This window comes from Cucurbita pepo, chromosome LG17 (assembly GCF_002806865.2).
Source record: "Cucurbita pepo subsp. pepo cultivar mu-cu-16 chromosome LG17, ASM280686v2, whole genome shotgun sequence".
NCBI classification, from domain to species: Eukaryota; Viridiplantae; Streptophyta; class Magnoliopsida; order Cucurbitales; family Cucurbitaceae; genus Cucurbita; species Cucurbita pepo.
In genome coordinates, this window is record NC_036654.1 from 8,007,495 (window position 1) to 8,025,579 (window position 18,085).

At 39.9% G+C, this 18,085-nt stretch overlaps 4 protein-coding genes across 7 annotated transcripts; 2 read left to right on the plus strand and 2 right to left on the minus strand.

Annotated features, from left to right (window-relative positions):
• The first annotated feature begins 978 nt into the window (after positions 1–978).
• Positions 979–3,688, plus strand: LOC111778483 (pentatricopeptide repeat-containing protein At1g05600). 3 transcript variants are annotated; one of them, XM_023658341.1, is made up of 2 exons: positions 979–1,232; positions 1,497–3,688. In XM_023658341.1, the coding sequence occupies exon 2, from the start codon at positions 1,537–1,539 to the stop codon at positions 2,899–2,901; it is 1,365 nt and encodes a 454-aa protein (XP_023514109.1). In that variant the 5' UTR covers positions 979–1,232; positions 1,497–1,536; the 3' UTR covers positions 2,902–3,688. The 3 variants fall into 3 exon arrangements, with proteins under 3 accessions (XP_023514109.1, XP_023514108.1, XP_023514107.1); XM_023658340.1 differs by having other exon boundaries at positions 980–1,232; positions 1,398–3,688; XM_023658339.1 differs by having other exon boundaries at positions 981–1,232; positions 1,331–3,688.
• A 111-nt stretch (positions 3,689–3,799) lies between these two features.
• LOC111778482 (conserved oligomeric Golgi complex subunit 4-like) lies at positions 3,800–8,508 on the minus strand. Its single transcript, XM_023658338.1, has 2 exons — positions 6,561–8,508; positions 3,800–4,585 (listed from the first exon to the last, which is right to left on the minus strand). The coding sequence occupies exons 1-2, from the start codon at positions 8,190–8,192 to the stop codon at positions 3,956–3,958; spliced, it is 2,262 nt and encodes a 753-aa protein (XP_023514106.1). The 5' UTR covers positions 8,193–8,508; the 3' UTR covers positions 3,800–3,955.
• A 508-nt stretch (positions 8,509–9,016) lies between these two features.
• Positions 9,017–12,039, minus strand: LOC111778139 (28 kDa ribonucleoprotein, chloroplastic). 2 transcript variants are annotated; one of them, XM_023657804.1, is made up of 5 exons: positions 11,514–12,039; positions 11,094–11,195; positions 10,708–11,013; positions 10,541–10,620; positions 9,017–9,167 (listed from the first exon to the last, which is right to left on the minus strand). In XM_023657804.1, the coding sequence occupies exons 1-4, from the start codon at positions 11,961–11,963 to the stop codon at positions 10,564–10,566; spliced, it is 915 nt and encodes a 304-aa protein (XP_023513572.1). In that variant the 5' UTR covers positions 11,964–12,039; the 3' UTR covers positions 9,017–9,167; positions 10,541–10,563. The 2 variants fall into 2 exon arrangements, with proteins under 2 accessions (XP_023513572.1, XP_023513571.1); XM_023657803.1 differs by lacking the exon at positions 9,017–9,167 and having other exon boundaries at positions 10,305–10,620.
• A 2,625-nt stretch (positions 12,040–14,664) lies between these two features.
• On the plus strand, positions 14,665–17,468 carry LOC111778834 (probably inactive receptor-like protein kinase At2g46850). Its single transcript, XM_023658814.1, has 3 exons — positions 14,665–15,451; positions 16,154–16,237; positions 16,317–17,468. Exons 1-3 carry the CDS (start codon positions 14,665–14,667, stop codon positions 17,396–17,398), a joined length of 1,953 nt encoding a protein of 650 aa, XP_023514582.1. The 3' UTR covers positions 17,399–17,468.
• Positions 17,469–18,085: the final 617 nt, after the last annotated feature.

An 18,085-nucleotide genomic window follows, 5' to 3' on the forward strand; every position in this document is an offset into this window, starting at 1 on the left:
ATTTTCTTCCTTCTTTTCTGTGGGTTTCTGTCATAAAGTTGCTCAAGGCTGGCCGTAGGGAATCTATGTGCTACTATAACTATAGTAGCGGGACAACGATTGTGCGACATTTGTTCTAATTTGGTAAAGAAAGTTAGCTGTGAGAAATTCTGTAACGACCCAACCCACCGCTAGTGGATATTGTCCTCTTTGTGCTTTTCCTTTTGGGTTTTCCCTCAAGATTTTTAAAATGCTGTTTGCTAGGGAGAGGTTTTCATACCCTTACTAAGAATGTTGGTTCGTTTCCCTCTCCAAATTTGAATGTTTTCTAAAACATTTTTCACAAATGTGACTTGAGGCTCAAGCATATATCGACGTTGTCCGCGTGAGTGAGGTAATATATTTGAAAACGATTTGAAAGAATTGAAGAAGACAACTATAAGCAAATAAAGGAACACCGCAACTTAAATAACATATAAATCAGGGTAGGAAGAAGTGACAATTAGTCAAATCTCCTATAGTATATTTTGGACCATTTTAGCCCTAGCGGGTGTAGACATGATTTTCGTTTTAGCCCTACCGGGTGTAGACATGATTTTGGTGAATGTTCAGCATGTAAGAGGGGTTTGGAACGGGCATGCGGCCATGGACAACACGTCCTAGACAAGCATGACCAGGACATCTGTGACCATAGACAACACGCTTTGGACAATCATGACCGTGACACTTGGGATACACGCTTTGGACAATCATGACCGTGACACTTGGGATCCTTCCAGGACCATCTGTGACCACAGACAACACGCTTTGGACAATCATGACCGTGACACTTGGGATCCTTTCGAATTCCTTGGAGCTCTAGAGAGACAAAACTTTTTGAAATGCAAGGGTATTATTATTTTAGCTCATTTTTTTTTACCTTCCATACTTAAAAAAGAAAAAAATGTTTTTCTTTAATTATTATTACTTGAAACAAAAACCATTTACCAAAAAATAAAAAATAAAAAATGAAAAAAGGTAAACCCTATACTGCAATCCACACGTCAACCCATCTTTCTTCGTTCTTTATTTCTCTTTTCCTCTCTTATATTCTTCTCTGTGTTGCCGTCGCCGACCACCGGCACGCCCCCGCCACCACTCTTTCTTTTCCGTCTCAGGAGGCTATGTTCTTAGCCAAGTTCGATCGAATAACATTTTTTTTTTCAGGCGCAAGAGTTGATTTTGAGGTGAAGACAGAAAATCCCACTAAACTGGTAATTTCCGGAGCTCTGAACTTTCCTTCTGCACATAACATGTTTGTCAAAATGCCATGTCTAAAATTTGTCAAATTTCTCTTGAATTTTCGCTGCAGTTCGGTAAGATTTTGGGACTTGGTTCAAACTTTAGCATGTTCTTGATTAAGTAGCTATGACTGTTAGGTGGCCAAGGCTTTTAACGCCCACACACCTGTCTCAGATTATTAGGAAGCAGAATAATCCTTTCACAGCTTACCAACTGTTCAATGAAGCCAAATGTAGGTATCCAAATTATCAGCACAATGGTCCTGTGTACGCCGCAATGATCAATATACTTGGAAACTCGGGCAGAATTTCCGAGATGAGGGAAGTGATAGATCAGATGAAAGTTGACTCTTGTCAGTGCAAGGATTCTATATTTTCATTTGCAATTAAAACGTATGCTAGTCATGGATTATTGGAAGAAGGTATATCTCTGTTTAAAAGCCTTGGGGGATTTAACTGTACCGATAGAACACAAACTTTCAATACCCTTTTGGAAATACTCTTGAATGAATCTCAGCTCGATGCTGCTTGTCAGCTTTTTCAGCAGAGTTCATTTGGTTGGGAAGTGAAATCCAGGACTCAGTCGTTGAATTTGCTAATGCAATCTCTTTGTCAAAGAGGCCAATCTGAACTTGCTTTACACGTCTTTAAAGAAATGGATTACCAAAGTTGCTATCCTAATAGGCTGAGTTATTTGATTCTAATGAAAGGACTTTGTCAAGATGGTAAGCTTCATGAGGCCATCCATTTGTTGTATTCCATGTTCTGGAGGATTTCTCGAAGGGGTAGTGGTGGGGACATAGTAATTTACAGAACCCTTCTGTTTGCTTTGTGTGATAATGGAGAGATTGAGCAAGCTGTGGAAATACTAGGCAAGATCTTGAAGAAAGGACTGAAATCCCCTAAGCGTGCTCATTACTTGATTGACCTCAACTACTGCAGGATTAGCAAGCTCACCGTCACGGAAATCAAGTGTTTAATCAATGAAGCTTTAATCAAAGGTGGAATTCCCAGTTCAGATAGTTACTGTGCCATGGCTATCGATCTATATAACGAAAACGAGACTGATCAGGGAGATAAAGTTGTTAGCCACATGCTAGCTAAAGGCTTTTGGCCACCATCCTCAGTCTATGAGGCGAAAGCAGCTGCATTATGCAAAGAAGGAAAAGTTGATGATGCAGTGAAGGTTATTGAAGAGGAAACGGTGAAGGGAAGTTGTGTTCCAACCGTTGCGTTGTATAACATCGTTCTGAACGGTCTTTGTAGGGCGGGCAACTCAACAGTGGCTATGGAGTTCTTGAAGAAAATGGTAAAGCAGGTTGGTCTTGTTGCAGACAAGGAAACTTATAGCACTTTAGTACATGGTCTTTGTCGTGAAAATAGGTACATTGAAGCATGTAAGTTGTTGGAGGAGATGGTTATCAAATCTCATTGGCCTTGTTCTAACACATTCAATACACTTATCAGAGGTCTTTGCTCGGTGGGAAAACCATATAAAGCAGTGATGTGCTTGGAAGAAATGATTAGCCAAGGCCAATTGCCTGAACTTTCTGTTTGGAATGCTTTGGTTTCATCTTTGTGTTTCAATGTGGCTGACACTGATATGTGGTCTAAGGTCTTACGACAGATACGAAGTTGTTGATGTTCTGTGCCAGAGTATGTACAGTAAGATATAAATCTCATTTTGGTACCAGATTTTTACATTGATTCAATACTTTCAAGTATTCCTAAACTTTAAAAATAATCATTTCGATCTGGATTGTTAATAATTTAGGTCTGCGGTGTTTTCGCTAGATGGTCTTTGTTAGTAGTGTCATCCTCCCCATTGGCTATATGGGTAGGTTGCCCCTCGTTGCTGCGTTCTGTTAGGCTATGGATTATAGGAACAAATGTAGTTGAGTTAGATAGCAGGCGGGTTACTTGTTTCACTGTATCGAGATGTGAGGTGCAGGTGGTGATGATCATCCTGGGGGTATGCGCGGGAGCCCTTGATAGGCACTCTAGGACCTGTCAATGCTCATGAAAGTCCAAGTCAATCATCCATTCATTCAACCGAAGGTGTGGATAACGAGGCCACCTTTACAGGTATGCACAGGAGCCCTTGATAGGTACTCTAAGATCTACCAACGCTCATGAAAACTCAAGTCAATCCTCCATTCATTCGACCCAAGTCAATCCTCCATTCATTCGACCAGAGGTGTAGATAACAAGGCCACCTTTACAACCTTCCCCCTCATGTCCCTATGTTGTAAGGTAGGGCGGTTCGCCTGGGTAGCTCAACTACCCCTTAGCTCGGTGCTCATGACGTGATCGTTAACAATTTAATAGAGTGATGGCTTTGAAAATAGGTAGATTCATCAGTTGATGTGAGCATGTATTGAAGCTATACTTTAAAATTTGTAGCTAGAGCTTGAAGTGCATTATTTGAAGTTTTAAAGTTTCTTATTTGTAGCATAACGGTAAGTTGAACGTATCGAGGGACGAAAAAATACAAAAGTATGTATCATATGGTATAGATATATAGAATTGAGGTCTGTTGACACTTGGTAATCCACATAAAATAGAATAATCAAACCATTTTACAATGCATGTTTTCTAATTGTTGCATCATAGCAGCCAAGATGAAGCCAAGAGAGGAATTTCTTAACAGAAAACAACCAAAGAATATCAGGCAATATTGTGAGTATACTAAAGGTTTATAGTTTAAGAGCAGCAATAGCTTCAGGTTTAAAGTCAACTCTAAGACCCAACACACGCCTAACCTCTGCAGGGGTAAGTCTCCAAGTCATAGGTCCTGAGTTCTCACCCCAGAAGTCTAGAATCTCTGAAACCTTCTCCAAGTTGAGAATTGTGGCCATTTGAGTGAGACGAGCGAACTTATCTCTTACAGTTCTCTGAGTCATGCTGGAAAAGTGGCTTACCAACGCCCTTGCATCTCTGTCAAGTTGAAGCCCTCCAAGCTGACTGAATCTCTTCTGCACCATAATCACTTCGAGTCTCTTAACGATGAAATCGATCACCAAATGCACAAACGAGTCGTAGTTATTGGCAGTCATTAGAGGCTGAAGCCATGCCACATTTATCTCCACACCATGGAGAAGTCTTTGGACCCATGGGTCATTCACCTCGTTATCAGCATACTCAGCTTCCGATAGTTCGTAGCTAATTGTTGCAACAGTATCCAAAACAGGACGAATCCGAGGTGTTATAGTCCCGACCAATTGTTCCAGGCCAGCATTCAAAGCTTGCTTGAAAGTGTTGCTCATGTCGCCTAATTCAGACAAGCATGATTTCACTTTTTCTCTGTCCGCAGGTGCGGGAAATACCTGGGAAAAACGGTTCCACTCCACTTGTGTTACATATGTTGGAAATAAACTACAAAATAAACAGTACAAATCTAGGCACTGGGAGAATTCATATGGAACAAAAGAACAGTAAGCCAAGTTATTCAACTGATGTAATTAATTACAGCGACGGACCAGATATGAGAGAGTAGAAAACAGTTAAGATGTCAACTCACCACTGTCATTGCTTCGTTGCCAAAATATTAAACCCAGACATAGAAAATACACAATCAACTTTGGAAGAGGAAATACACAGCATAAAGTAAAACAAGCTTAATTTCCAGATCAATTTGATTCTGAAATACTACATGATAAGATACATTCTAATTAGATAGAATGCAGCTAAAAGAAGATCAGATTGAACTTCTAAACACTGAATTCTACACTAGATAAGGCTGAGACCGAGCAATAATTGTCAATCTTTTCCGGTTAAGCCTGCTTATCATGCAGCAGAAGGATTTTTTTTTTTTTTCTTTTTTTTTTTCTTTTATACGGCCATTTGGAGTGAAATTGTTCTTATAAGGGTTGAGTTCTTCTGTTGATCAGTAGCCCCGGATGGCATCAATACTTTTGATAAGTTGCAAAGGAGATTTCCTCGCCTTCAGGTCTCCCCAAACAATATGTTTTATGCAATGAGTGAAGAGATTTATCTCATCTCTTTCCACACAGTAACTTCTGCTGCAAAGTTTCAGATTCTTTGGGAATCCGCTGGCTTGGGTGGAATAAGCTAAGACACATTGAAGACTGGATGTTGTAATCACTAACTGGTTGGAGTCTGAAAGGAAAGGTGAAGATGTTGTTGTGGTCCAACATCGTAAAGGCTATTATGTGTTTGATTTCAAAAGAAAGAAATGCTAGAATTTTTAAAGATATGTACAATCTTTTGCTCACTTTTGTGATCTTGTACAGCTCATGGCCTCTAATTAAAGTAGCCAACACAAATCTTTTGGTAACTACACTACTTTCCTCATCAACTTAGATTGGAACGTGTTTCTGTAAGCTCTAGCCTTCGGGAAACGGACTTTTTGGCCCTTGGCCTGTTAGGTGTTTCTCTTTTGTTCTTTCTTCTTGAATGAAACACTCATCTCTCATCAACAAACAAAATAAATAAAGGTTTTTCTAGTGCACCGTTGATTCCTTTCAACCCCGAAACAGATTGTAGAATTTCTTAGATAGAAACTAGTCAAAGAGTTTTGACAGTCCTGGCATTCAGAAGTTCTATTACAAATTTTTTGATGAGGTCTCCATCCCACAGTTCCAGAATCATATGTCTATCAGTTCAATTTCATGTTCACTAAATTCATGCTTTGAACATTTTCCAAATGTGAAACATGTGATGAGAGTACCAAAAGTATAGAGTTGGGGGACTGAGTCTGGTTTGTGACTATTTTCCAGGCATTTGTAAATAAAGATTCTTTTAATTGCCCTTTAGACCTTATTATTTTTTATTTGAGCCTCTTTTGTATATTTAGTTCAAGTTGTGGTTTGGCTCCTATTATTGGACCGCAGTTCGTAGGCGCTTTAGTATTCTTTTCCAAGTTACCAATAGGTCACACATAATTTTAGGCTTAGGGACAATAACCAGATTAAGAATGTTGCACACTTGATAACTGAACTACATTTAAACAGAACTAAGGGATATATTCGATTTGAATAGTGAAACTAAAATTGAACATCAGATGAGGAAAATGCAGCTTAATAAACCGTTCTAGTTATATGGTATTGCTATCAGATGTATGACAATGAACTATGCAATTGCAAAAGCATACTCATTTGCCAAGGGTATAAGTTCACGCAACAGATTACAAAGTTAACAAACTGGGTTTGCAATCCTAACCAACCTTTGAAACAATAAACAATGAAAACTAAAAGTGTAAAAAAACAAAAATAAGTTGTGTAATATAGAACAATAATAGTAGTTATCTTTGAAGCAAATGGTAAAGGTGAAGTATAATACCTCCGCACACTGCTCCTCGATCTCATGTTTGAGTTTCAAAACGTATTCACTACTCACGTCCATGTTATTCAAAGCTGTTGCGATCTCCGTCCCCGTCTTCTGTACGCCAACACCACCTAAGAATAGTTTCGCACCTAAATTTGGTTCTCGCATTTTCTGCTGTAATGCCTCTTGGTATTCATTGCTCAATAGACTACTAGCACCACTCAGAACTGCAATCAATGAACTGATATTCGACGTGGATATTGCACGTCTTAAGCAACTCTGAAAAACATAGAACACGTCGTCCACCATAGAAGTTGTAAGGCTATCAGGCACCTGCTCGTCGATCTTGATAGCTTTCCTCACATTTTCTACCATGAAAAATCCCTCTAGAATCACGTAAGATCCCGTGATATCTTGAACTGCTTTGCTAAAACTTCCACTTCTGAAAGCCTTTGTAGCTCGGGGAACCAACTCTGGATCTATAGAACTCAATCCCTTAATTTTGGAGACCATGAATTCAGTGTAATCCTCACCTAACTGCATCAACGTCAACAATTCTTCCAAGTATAACTCGATTTCCCTTGGATCAGGTCCTTCTGGTCCTCCACCAACAGCTAACAAATTCTTGCTTTGAGCATTGATTTCAGACGACAACTGAGCTAGTTTCCTATATTCCACATACTTCTTCAATATTAAAGATCCACGTGAATCACATTCCTCCTGAAGTTCACAGATTGCATATACAATCCCATCCTCACCACAGAGACTCCTTAAGATCTCATCATTTTCTTCTACAGCCAAAACAATATCCTTGAACAAATTTGTCAAGCTTCCAACAAAATTAACCTGGTTTTGATTACTACCTACATTATGAGTTTGGTATTGCTGCTCCATCAGCTCCACCAAATTCTCAAATTCAAGCCTAGACCTCATTCCAATCACCTTCTTCAAGTACCCCACATAAACCTGCAACCCTTCCTCCTCCAAACCTAACGGAGAGTAAAGCCGTATGAATCGCAAGATCGTGGGATGATCCCGCTGATCTACAGCCGCCGAGAGCCTCTTCCTGACAATTCCTTCCAACTGTTTCTTCGATTCCAGCAACTGTTCCCTCTGATCCGACCCGGAATCCTTGTACTTATCATCAATTTGCAGAAACGTCTGCACATACTTGGCTGCAGATTCGTAATCCTCAGAATCGAGAGCTTTCTTAACACCTTCAATACAATTGCCTCTCTCGACAATGGCGTCGATGCGAAGTAAGGTGGAATTGACCCGTGACTGAGCCAGATCAAGATCGCGAACCTTGGCGCTAACCTGGTCGGCGAGGTCGCAGGTGGATGTGACATTAGAGAGCATGTAGTCGGCATCTACTTCGACAATGCCGATGACTTCAGCGGAGCGCTGAAGCTGGACGAGCTGTTTGTCGAGGTCGGAGCGTTGAGAGAGAAGATTGTCGAGATTGAGGTCTAGGGCTCGCTGGTACGCAATACACTCGTGAAGGAGACGGGTCATGGCTCCGACGTCGGTGAGGGTTCGAATGTGCTCGAGTGCCTCGCTTGAGCCGAATTTTATGGAGTCTTGGTGGTCAAGGTGACGGTCATCTTCGACGGCGCCGGTGATGGACCCGGTGGGAGTGGAAGCCATATCCTGGAGAACCGAATTGCAGGCGGAAAGCTTCTTGTCCGGAGGAGTGAAGCTTCTGTATCTATTTTTCTTCCGTCCCCAAATAACCCAGAAATATTATTTATTCATTTATTTATATATTTACTAAAAGCATTAGAAATGTAACCTTAATTATTTTTAGAATATTACCATTGAAATAATAGTGTGAAGAAATCAGTACTTCTTAAATTCATTTTATTAAACTTCAAAATTTGTTCTAAAAATTACAGAATTTTTCATTATGTCTTTTTGAAGACATCGAAAATGAAGCTCGACTGTTATCTCTATTGGATGATGAAAGTCCTCGCTAATCTAAGGAATAATCATGAGTTTATAATTAAATAATACTCCTTCCACTGTGATGAGGCCTTTTGGGGAGGCCTAGAGCAAAGTCATGAAAGCTTATACTCAAACGAGACAATATCATACCATTGTGGAGAGTCGTGTTTGTCTAACATAGTATCAGAGTCATCATGCCCTAAACTTAGTCGTGCCAATAGATGGGTAAATTCTCAAATGTCGAACAAAGGACTCTAAAAGAAAAAGGAGTCGAGCCTCGATCGATTAAGATGAGGCTTACTTTGTTCAAGGGGAGGTGTTGGATGATAAAAGTCCCACACCGACTAATTTAGGAAATGATCGTCAAAGAATACTCTCCCCATTGGTATAAGACCTTTTGGGAAGCCCAAAGCAAAACCATGAAAGCTTATGCTCAAAGTGAACAATATCATACCTTTTGGAAAGTCCAAAGCAAAGCCATGAGAGCTTATGATCAAAGTGAATAATATCATACCACTGTGGAGAGTCATGATTCCTAGCAAAGCCATGAGAGCTTATGCTCAAAGTGGATAATATTATACCATTGTGGAGAGTCGTAATTCCTGACAATCTCATCGTAGATATAGATAAAGACAGTGCAAGCTTCAGTCCAATTTTGGAGTTGTATCTATAAAAACTCTAAAATGATAATAATATCAGTTCCAAAACATTAGTTCATTCATGTGAAAACATTAACTTAAAACATTAACTTATATCAATAAAATTTCTAAACTTACATAAATGAATCACACATTGTCATTGTAAATCTTGATCATCGGCCTAAGGAAACCTTTGTTTTCGATCTATTTTGAGCTCTCTAGTTGGACAGTCTAATACATCTACTGCTCATACGAACACGATGGTAAAGGAAAAGGAGGTTCGAGATCAGAACTTCGCTTAATCTCATAGGTCAACTGCCGAGTCTCGGGAAGAGTTTGCGTGTGAACAGGATTTGTTCCCAAACCCGCTTGCCTACCGACCTTAACTTCGCTTTCTAGCCCCTCTACGCTTACCAGCGCCTGCATTCCTTTTCTTGCTTGTTATACTCCTTATACCCACCACATTCCTTTGTCTTTGCACCTCAGTCACGGATCGACTAGTTGTCTTGTTTGCTATACCTTGAATCCGTGATCGACCTATATACCAAAGTTGTAAAATGCTACTGGACTCTAGAACTAGTAGAGGAAGGAAGCGATGATAGGTCGAGAGCATTAAGCGTAATCCCGTTAGCTAATGACAGTCACAGATACAACATTCTTCCAATCAGGTGTTTTAAGTTCCTATAACCTTGAAAACCTTAGTAGTGTTGTGTCAAAGCAAACCCTTAGATATGTGCTTCCCAGTTTGCTATACCATGAATCTGTGATCGACCTATGTACCAAAGTTGTAAAATGCTACTGGACTCTAGAACTAGTAGAGGAAGGAAGCGATGATAGGTCGAGAGCATTAAGCGTAATCCCGTTAGCTATTGGACAGTCACCGATACAACATTCTTCCAATCAGGTGTTTTAAGTACCTATAACCTTGAAAACCTTAGTAGTGTTGTGTCAAAGCAAACCCTTAGATATGTGCTTCCCAGTTTGCTATACCATGAATCTGTGATCGACCTATGTACCAAAGTTGTAAAATGCTACTGGACTCTAGAACTAGTAGAGGAAGGAAGCGATGATAGGTCGAGAGCATTAAGCGTAATCCCGTTAGCTATTAGACAGTCACCGATACAACATTCTTCCAATCAGGTGTTTTAAGTACCTATAACCTTGAAAACCTTAGTAGTGTTGTGTCAAAGCAAACCCTTAGATATGTGCTTCCCAGTAGAAAGGCTAAGTAAATCAAGATCAGTTTAAGAGTATTCCTTATCAAAGATTCTAATACCCTCAAAGCAAAACTTTGTAAGATTCTCAATGTAGATCTCACAAGGATAGGTAACTTGATCCTTCTAATAATTTAGCTAAAAATCAAACTTGTAACTGATTAAGAACATTTAAACAAGATGAGATTTCTTCTTTTACTTGTTCAAGAAGAAGGGCTGCAGTCAAGACTCGTTCCTTTCCAAACCCTCTTTAACAATAAGTTTCCTGTTCTTGAACTCCTACATGAAAGAATGAAAAAGGGTCAAAGTTAAACAAAAATGGAATGCAAAATTCAAATTCCAAGAGATTCAGATATAGAATTTTACTGTTCCATTCAAAGAAATTGCTGCATCACGCTCTGCAGCTGAAGAAAAAGAAAGAAAACCGTAAAGACGACTCTTCCCAGCTCGACGATCATTCAAAATTTTTGCACTGACTACAGTTCCAAATTGGCTAAAAAGGTTCCTCAGATCTTCAGGTTTGACATCCCAAGCAAGATTCCCAATATAGATTTTGTAAGGACTTTCATAAATTATGTTCTTCCTGGGTGATGAATGCAGGTTATTGCGATTTCTCATTTTGGGATTCATATCAACAGCAAATCTAACGCGCATTTCTCGTCCACCAACATCCTTCAAGACAATAAAATTCATCATTCAATCATATTGAACGGGCTAACATTAAGACAACTTATAATTGATTTGACACTAACAGAACAATCTAATGCCGTAATTGAAACTTTAGCGGAGTTTATTGAACCCATTGTGACATAGCCACATCCCTTGCTTATGCCTGTCTCTGGATTCCGAGAGACCTGGTCCAAAATACAGAGAGATCAATCAAAAATGGCATTCAAAACATGAAAAGAAACATAATCACTGCTTGAACTCATTCAATGTTACTCAAGACAGATAAGAAAATTAAGGACTGCCTTTAAAGAATCATGATTACCTTCGTGTACATTGAATTTGTTAAGCATCAAAATTCAAAAAATTGCTTTCCGGATTCCAATTAGCATGATCTTAAACTAATTGTTTACGGAAGTTCCACACAGAAATAGAAGCAAATAGACAATTCTGGAAATCTAAAATGAAAGAACAGACGATGAAGCATTACTTGGAAATAAAACTACCTCAGCAGCCAAGACTGTACCATACGGTTTAAACATCTCAACCAGCTCTGCAATGTCGCAACTCCTCGGTAAATTACACACGTAAAGCTCACAAGGCCGTGCCTGATTTTTCACTTCCTGATTCGAAACGCTGTCTTCGCTCTTAACACCGTCTTCCTCGATTACCTCTCCTGTTACCGCAGCTTCCTGATCAAGAACAGTGAAAAGCACTGGAAATCTAGCCTCGTGGTTATGCCTGAAGAAACGAGGAGAGCATGAAGAAGATGAAGAAACACATGGCATGGGAGGAGCAACGAAAACCAAGCGGGAGAGTTTCCAGTGGTCAAAGTGGATGGATGAAGGCAAAGAATGCAGCTGTTTCAATGGAAAACAATTATGAAATTTCTGCCCGAGGATCCTTGAGGAAGAAGACAATGACGAGGAGGATAAGCAGCTAGCGGCGTTCGCCATGGCGGAGATGAAGAAGCTCAAACCCCTCTGTCTCAGTCTCAGTCTTGGGCGGATGGATTAGATATGGATAGCGCCATTAACAAATAAGTCGGGTCGGGCAAATATTCTATTTGTAGAAACTTCAAAATCTTTCTCAAATTTAAAATAATATATTTTAATATTTAACTTATTAATTTTTTTATTTAAATCATATTGAAACGTTATAGTATATTTGAATATGTATTTAATAAATTTGAATCTCAATTTAAATTTTAAATAAATATATTATTTTTTTAATGCCTAAAGTATAATAAATATTTTTTTAAATATTTTTTTTTATATTTAATAATTAAATATTAATTAAATAAGATAGGTTATATCAAACTGGAATAATTCCAAACATGCAACTTTAAATTTAAAAAAATAAATAAATAATCTTTAAAAACCAGACATGTTTTAAGGTTGGAATGTTTTTTTTTTTTTTTTTTTTTTTTTTTTTTTTTTTTTTTTTTTTTTTTNACGGAAAAGCTTTGTTACAGAAACTAATCCTTTAAAATTTTTTTACATTACTTCTATAAATTAGATTAATAATCAACTAAATCGAACCGAACAAATGTTATATGGGGTCAGGGCACATGCCCTTTAGGAGCTAATCATAGCCTCAACCTTGTCCTATTGTCGAGGCCGAGGAGGGGCTTTGGGCTTTCTTTTTGCTCTTGGGTTCTAACCTCTTGCGTTTTTCGTATGTACCTTTTTCTCCTAGTCTCGTCAGTTTCACGATTTTAAAACGCGTCTACTAGATAGAAGTTTCTATATGTTTATAAGGAATGTTTCGTTCTCCTCTCCAATCGACATGAATGCCTCTAAACAGCTTCCAACGAGACTTATCAATGAGTTAACTCAGTTGTCAAATCTATGGCCCAAATGGTCTTTGATTTTCTCTATTATTGTACTTTGATTGAAACAATTCATTTAAATCATAGATCAATTTGTTGAAGCTCCCAAGATTCAAGGGTTGCCAACTCAAAATATTTGCAATTTGGTCCCTAAAGTTTAAAAAATTGCATTTTAGTCCCTAATGTTTTAACATTTTTCAATTATATCCTCGTCACGGTAAGATGTTAAAATGTGACTGTAATAAACGCAACGGGGTGATTCAAGTTGGTTTTGGTCGATATAATTTTTAAATAACGATTGGTTCAAATTGAATATTGTAAAGTTAGACAAATAATCGTGGATCGACATGTTGTGGTGAATATGACATGGGTATACACTACTTGTCACATTCCAATAATGAGTTTCGCTCGAAGCATCGAACCACTTCAACTAATACAGATTAGGACACGGGTCCTTCGTCGTGTAAGAAGAAATGAATGGGAAGTCCCTAGTCAGACCGAATCCGCATCAGAAATTCCGACACTTAATGTCTATGATATTCTACTGCATCTACTAGAACATGACCACGTTATTTACTTGACTTGAGTATCTCGATATTATTTCGATTCTAAAATTTAAACGTTCCATACGTTTCCATCGTAACAAGTGTCACTAATTCATTGGCTAAGACTACGTAGAGTACTCAGAGAGCATAGTCTCGGACTTGGAACGACAAATTTCAGCATACCCATAAAAAATTAATTAAAAAAAAAGCAGCAGAAAAGATGCAAATATATATATATAATAAAAATTAATAGAAATATCAACTTTATTTATTTATTTATTTATTAATATTATATTTACAATAAATAATACACTTTTGGCATTTTTTTAATATATTTTTACATTTTTTATGATTTTGATAAAAAGAAAAAATTTATAGGGAAAGGGAAAGAGAGGGAGTGAATTGAAAGACTCGATTCGACACGTCGGCCGAAACATAGCACGACATCCCAGACGTGATGCGATTAGAAAATGTAGCCCATTCTACAGACCATTTATCCTTCCTCCTCGCTTCCACTCCCAACTTCAAGAACACCACATATATATATATATATATATATATATATATATATATATATATATATATATATATCAATTTAATTTTAATTTAATTTTGGGGTATAGGTCTAAATGGATCGGGGGCAAACTAAGACAGAAGTTGGCGAGCTAATGCATGAATGGATCGAGATCACGTTTGAATGAGAGTGATCAAAAAACCAGAATGACCCTAAAGAGATAAGACTAGAACCCAAACATCCCAAAGTCAATGAGAAACCAGTGTGAAACTGTTGATTCTGTAACGTGATGAGAGTCTACAAGTAGGTGACTTATTGTGATGCCACGGGTCGAGAGAGGGCGTGTTTGAGAGACGTGGATTGTCACAGATAAAAATATGTCCCAAGGCGTTAGTCTAGTTTTTTTTACTCTCGTAAACTTTCACTGTAAAAACCGGTCAAGAATTTGATTCATTGCATTGAAATTTTCTTATTTTGAAATTCGGTATTGATGTCTTCTCAAATATGTGTTACGTTCACATTACATCCACATTGTTGTTTTTAGTCACAACTCATTGTAAAATTTGGGTCGTGACATATTGTTATCTACGGTAAATTTTTTAGATTAAATTTATAATTTAATAAAATAAAAATTATTTCAAATCTCTTTTATCATAATTGAATATTTGTTCCCTTCTCCTTCGACCTTCCTCTGCCATGGCACAACAACATTCTCTGCCATTTCTGCTACAAATTTCTCCCCTCTTCTCCCTCTTCCATCTTTAACCATGCCACCACCGCCACCGCCACCGCCACTGCCACCGCCATTTCTGTTTCTTATTCTGATCATTCTCTTTCTCCTCCCCCGTCCGGCGGCGGTTTCCTCCTCCGCCTGCAGCGCCGTCTGCGGCAACCTTCAAATCCCCTTCCCTTTCCACCTCAACACTTCTTCATGCGAACACCCACTACGCCCAATCCCAATTCCACAGCCTTTCCATCTCTACTGCCTCAACTCCACAACCCTTTTCCTCAACCTCACCGGCCAAACCTTCCGCATCCTCGAATTCCTCTCCGGCGCCGTTCTGGTCGACTTTCCCGGCCCATCTCCCTGCCGCCAGTACAACGACTTCAACGCATTTAACCCACTTTCAGCCAACCCCTTCTTCGCCATCGCCAATGACAACGTCCTCGCCCTTTATGATTGTAACGATTCCTCCCTCTGTAAAGCCACCTGCGAGAAGCTCATCATGCCCGGCTGCGACGGAACCGCCCGTTACTCGCCGGCCTGCTGCTACCCACTTACCGACAGCTCCGTGTGGCGAAATGGCGGTGACTTTTCCGTCTTCTCTAAGCTCGGGTGCAGGGGATTCTCGAGCTGGGTTGTGGAGAAGGGGTCCAGTGCCGGCAAGCGAGGGGTTAAATTCGAATGGGGCCTTCCTAGGAATTTCTCCGATGGGATTTGTGATAAGAATGGGTTTGTTGTTAATGCCACCGCCGTTCCTGACGGGGTTAGATGTTCGTGTTCCGATGGGTTCGTCGGCGATGGCTTTGCTCGTGGATTTGGGTGCTTGAAATGTAGCTGCTCTGTTTTTTAACATGTTTTTCTGTCTTGTTCTTGTTTTTGTTAGGAACCTGTCTTGTTCTTGTTTTTGTTAGGAATTCCGACTGATATCGTCCACGTTGAACATAAGATCTCATGGCTTTTGTTTGGGCCAATCGAGGATCATTCTCTAAATTAGTCAACGCAGGACTCCCTTCCGACCATCTTCAACAATCCTCCCCTTGAGGTCTGTGGAGCCCTCAAACAGCCTCCCCTTAATCGAGGCTCGATTCGACTCCTTCTCTGGAGTATCCTCGAACAAAATACACCCTTTGTTCTCCCAACAATTCTCCTTTCCAACAAAATAGAGCCTCCATTGAGGTCTGTGGAGCCCTCAAACAGCCTCCCCATAATCAAGGCTCAACTCTATCTCTGAAGTCCTTGAACAAATTACACCCTTTGTTCAACACTCAGTCACTTTTGACTAAACCTTCGAGACTCACGATCTTTTTTGTTCGACAATTGAGGATTCTATTAACATAGCTAACTTAAAAGACATAATTATGATACCATGTTAGGAATCACGACTCTCCACAGGGATATTGTCCACTTTGAGCTTAAGCTTTCCTGGCTTTCCTCTGTGCTTTCGTAGATGTATTCGTTGCTCATAAACTCATGATCATTCCCTAAATTAGCCAACGTAGGCTTCACTCATACTCGTTCTTTCTTTTTGCTAGCCTGCGTTAAGAACGGGCGCGAGGAGTATGGAAGTAGCTGCCACGGCAAAGGGCGTAGTGAAAAGGAGCTTATAATCTTTACAGGTATTTCATTACTGGTCTATTACAGGGAAAGAACAATGATTCCTTAAAGAAATGATGTTTTTATATGGTTAACGTGCAGGTGTTCTTGCTCCTCTGTTCATTATAGCTTCTCTTATCGGACTTTTCTGCATATTAAGACGACCCGTCAAGCAAACCACGCTTAACTATGCCCACAGCCAGTTTCACAGCGATGCATTGCTGCAAAAAGCTTGTAGGACTCGTTTATTCACTTACCACGAGCTACAAGAAGCCACCAGGGGATTCGGGGACAATGCCAAGCTTGTTCGGAGCAGCAATGGAGCGATCTATGCCGGGGAGCTCCGAGACGGAGTGAGAGTAGCAGTTCACCAGCTACACTGCGAGAATGAAGGCAATCTTATGAGTGTTCTGTCCCAAATTGAGATTCTGTATGTACTTGCACACAAGAATGTCGCCCATATACTCGGCTGCTGCATCGATCCTGGCTGCGCTCCGTTGGTTGTTTACGAACATCCCGTCAACGGGACGTTAGAGAAACATTTGCATCACCCGAAAGGAACCGAACCGACGCTGGATTGGTATAGGAGATTGAAGATAGCTGCTGAGACAGCTAGTGTTCTAGCTTTCCTGCAATGTGAGGTGTCTCCACCGATTTTCCACGACCATCTCGAATCATGTCATATCTATCTCGACGCGGATTTCTCGGCCAAAGTATTAGGATTCGGGCTGCTAAACGCTGCAACCGACGACAAATCTCACCCGGTTGAAGCATCGTGTTTCCATAACAATGATGTTTATGACTTTGGAGTTGTGCTTCTTGAAATGGTGACAGGGTTGAAGAACTCAGACCTCCCAATGGTAGCATTGCAAAAGATAAGAATTGGGAAGCTAGAAGAAGTTGTGGATCCGGTTCTGTACTATCATGAGCAGCCTCCCCATAGCAGAGAGCAAATAGAGATAGTTGCAGACCTTGCGACACGGTGCTTGCTGTTCGGTCGAGACGGGAAGCTGCGGATGAGCGACGTTTCGAAGGAGTTGGTGCACGTAATGAAGGAAAACGTCGTCGACGGAGGAGGAGGAGGAGGAGGCATCACAAGGGGGCCTGCAATAGAGGAAACTTTCTCAAATTCAAGCCTTCTTCAAATGATATCAATGTCCCCTGACTCAATCCTTGCTCCATGAATACGTTCAATTCTATGCAGAAGTTGTGTCTAAAACATGTTTCTGCCATGAAAATACCTTCTTTTTTCTTTCCTATGCATGTTCTTACATCACTTGTCTGTTGATGTTTGGGTGCTCGGTTCTCGAGCTCACCACCAAAGTATACCCAAATCTGCGTGTTTGTTGACGTTCGTATGCTCGGTTCTCAAGTTCACCACCAAGGTATACCCATATCTACGTGTTTATTAATGTTCGGATGCTCGGTTCTCGAGCTCACCACCAAAGTACACCCAAATCTACGTGTTTGTGTAATGTTCAGATGCTCAGTTTTCAAGCTCACTACCAAAGTATACCCAAGTCCACGTGTTTGTTGACGTTCGGATGCTCGATTCTCGAGCTCACAACCAAAGTATACCCAACTCCACGTGTTTGTTGACGTTCATATGCTCGGTTCTCGAGCTCACCACCAAGGTATACCCAAATCTACGTGTTTGTTAATGTTCAGATGTTCGGTTCTCAAGCTCACTACCAAGGTAAACTCAAGTCCACATATTTGTCGACGTTCCGATGCTCGGTTCTTGAGCTCACCACCAAGTTATACCCAAGTCCACATGTTTGTTGACGTTCAAATGCTTGGTTTTTGAGCTCACCACCTTAAGTATACCCACTATATGTTTGTTGACGTTTGGATGCTCAGTTCTCGAGCTC

Excerpts from the sequence above, each read along its gene's own strand:
- LOC111778482 (XM_023658338.1), bottom strand. The coding sequence starts at position 8,192 with ATGGCTTCCACTCCCACCGGGTCCATCACCGGCGCCGTCGAAGATGAC. Across the intron at positions 4,586-6,560 it reads TCGAGGAGCAGTGTGCGGAG|GTATTTCCCGCACCTGCGGA; the intron begins GTATTATACTTC and ends CGTTTTTCCCAG.
- LOC111778483 (XM_023658339.1), top strand. The coding sequence starts at position 1,387 with ATGACTGTTAGGTGGCCAAGGCTTTTAACGCCCACACACCTGTCTCAG.
- LOC111778139 (XM_023657804.1), bottom strand. The coding sequence starts at position 11,963 with ATGGCGAACGCCGCTAGCTGCTTATCCTCCTCGTCATTGTCTTCTTCC. Across the intron at positions 11,014-11,093 it reads TTACGGCATTAGATTGTTCT|GATGTTGGTGGACGAGAAAT; the intron begins GTTAGTGTCAAA and ends ATTGTCTTGAAG. Across the intron at positions 10,621-10,707 it reads CAATTTCTTTGAATGGAACA|GAGTTCAAGAACAGGAAACT; the intron begins GTAAAATTCTAT and ends TCTTTCATGTAG.
- LOC111778834 (XM_023658814.1), top strand. The coding sequence starts at position 14,665 with ATGCCACCACCGCCACCGCCACCGCCACTGCCACCGCCATTTCTGTTT. Across the intron at positions 15,452-16,153 it reads TGGATTTGGGTGCTTGAAAT|CCTGCGTTAAGAACGGGCGC; the intron begins GTAGCTGCTCTG and ends TCTTTTTGCTAG. Across the intron at positions 16,238-16,316 it reads GGAGCTTATAATCTTTACAG|GTGTTCTTGCTCCTCTGTTC; the intron begins GTATTTCATTAC and ends GTTAACGTGCAG.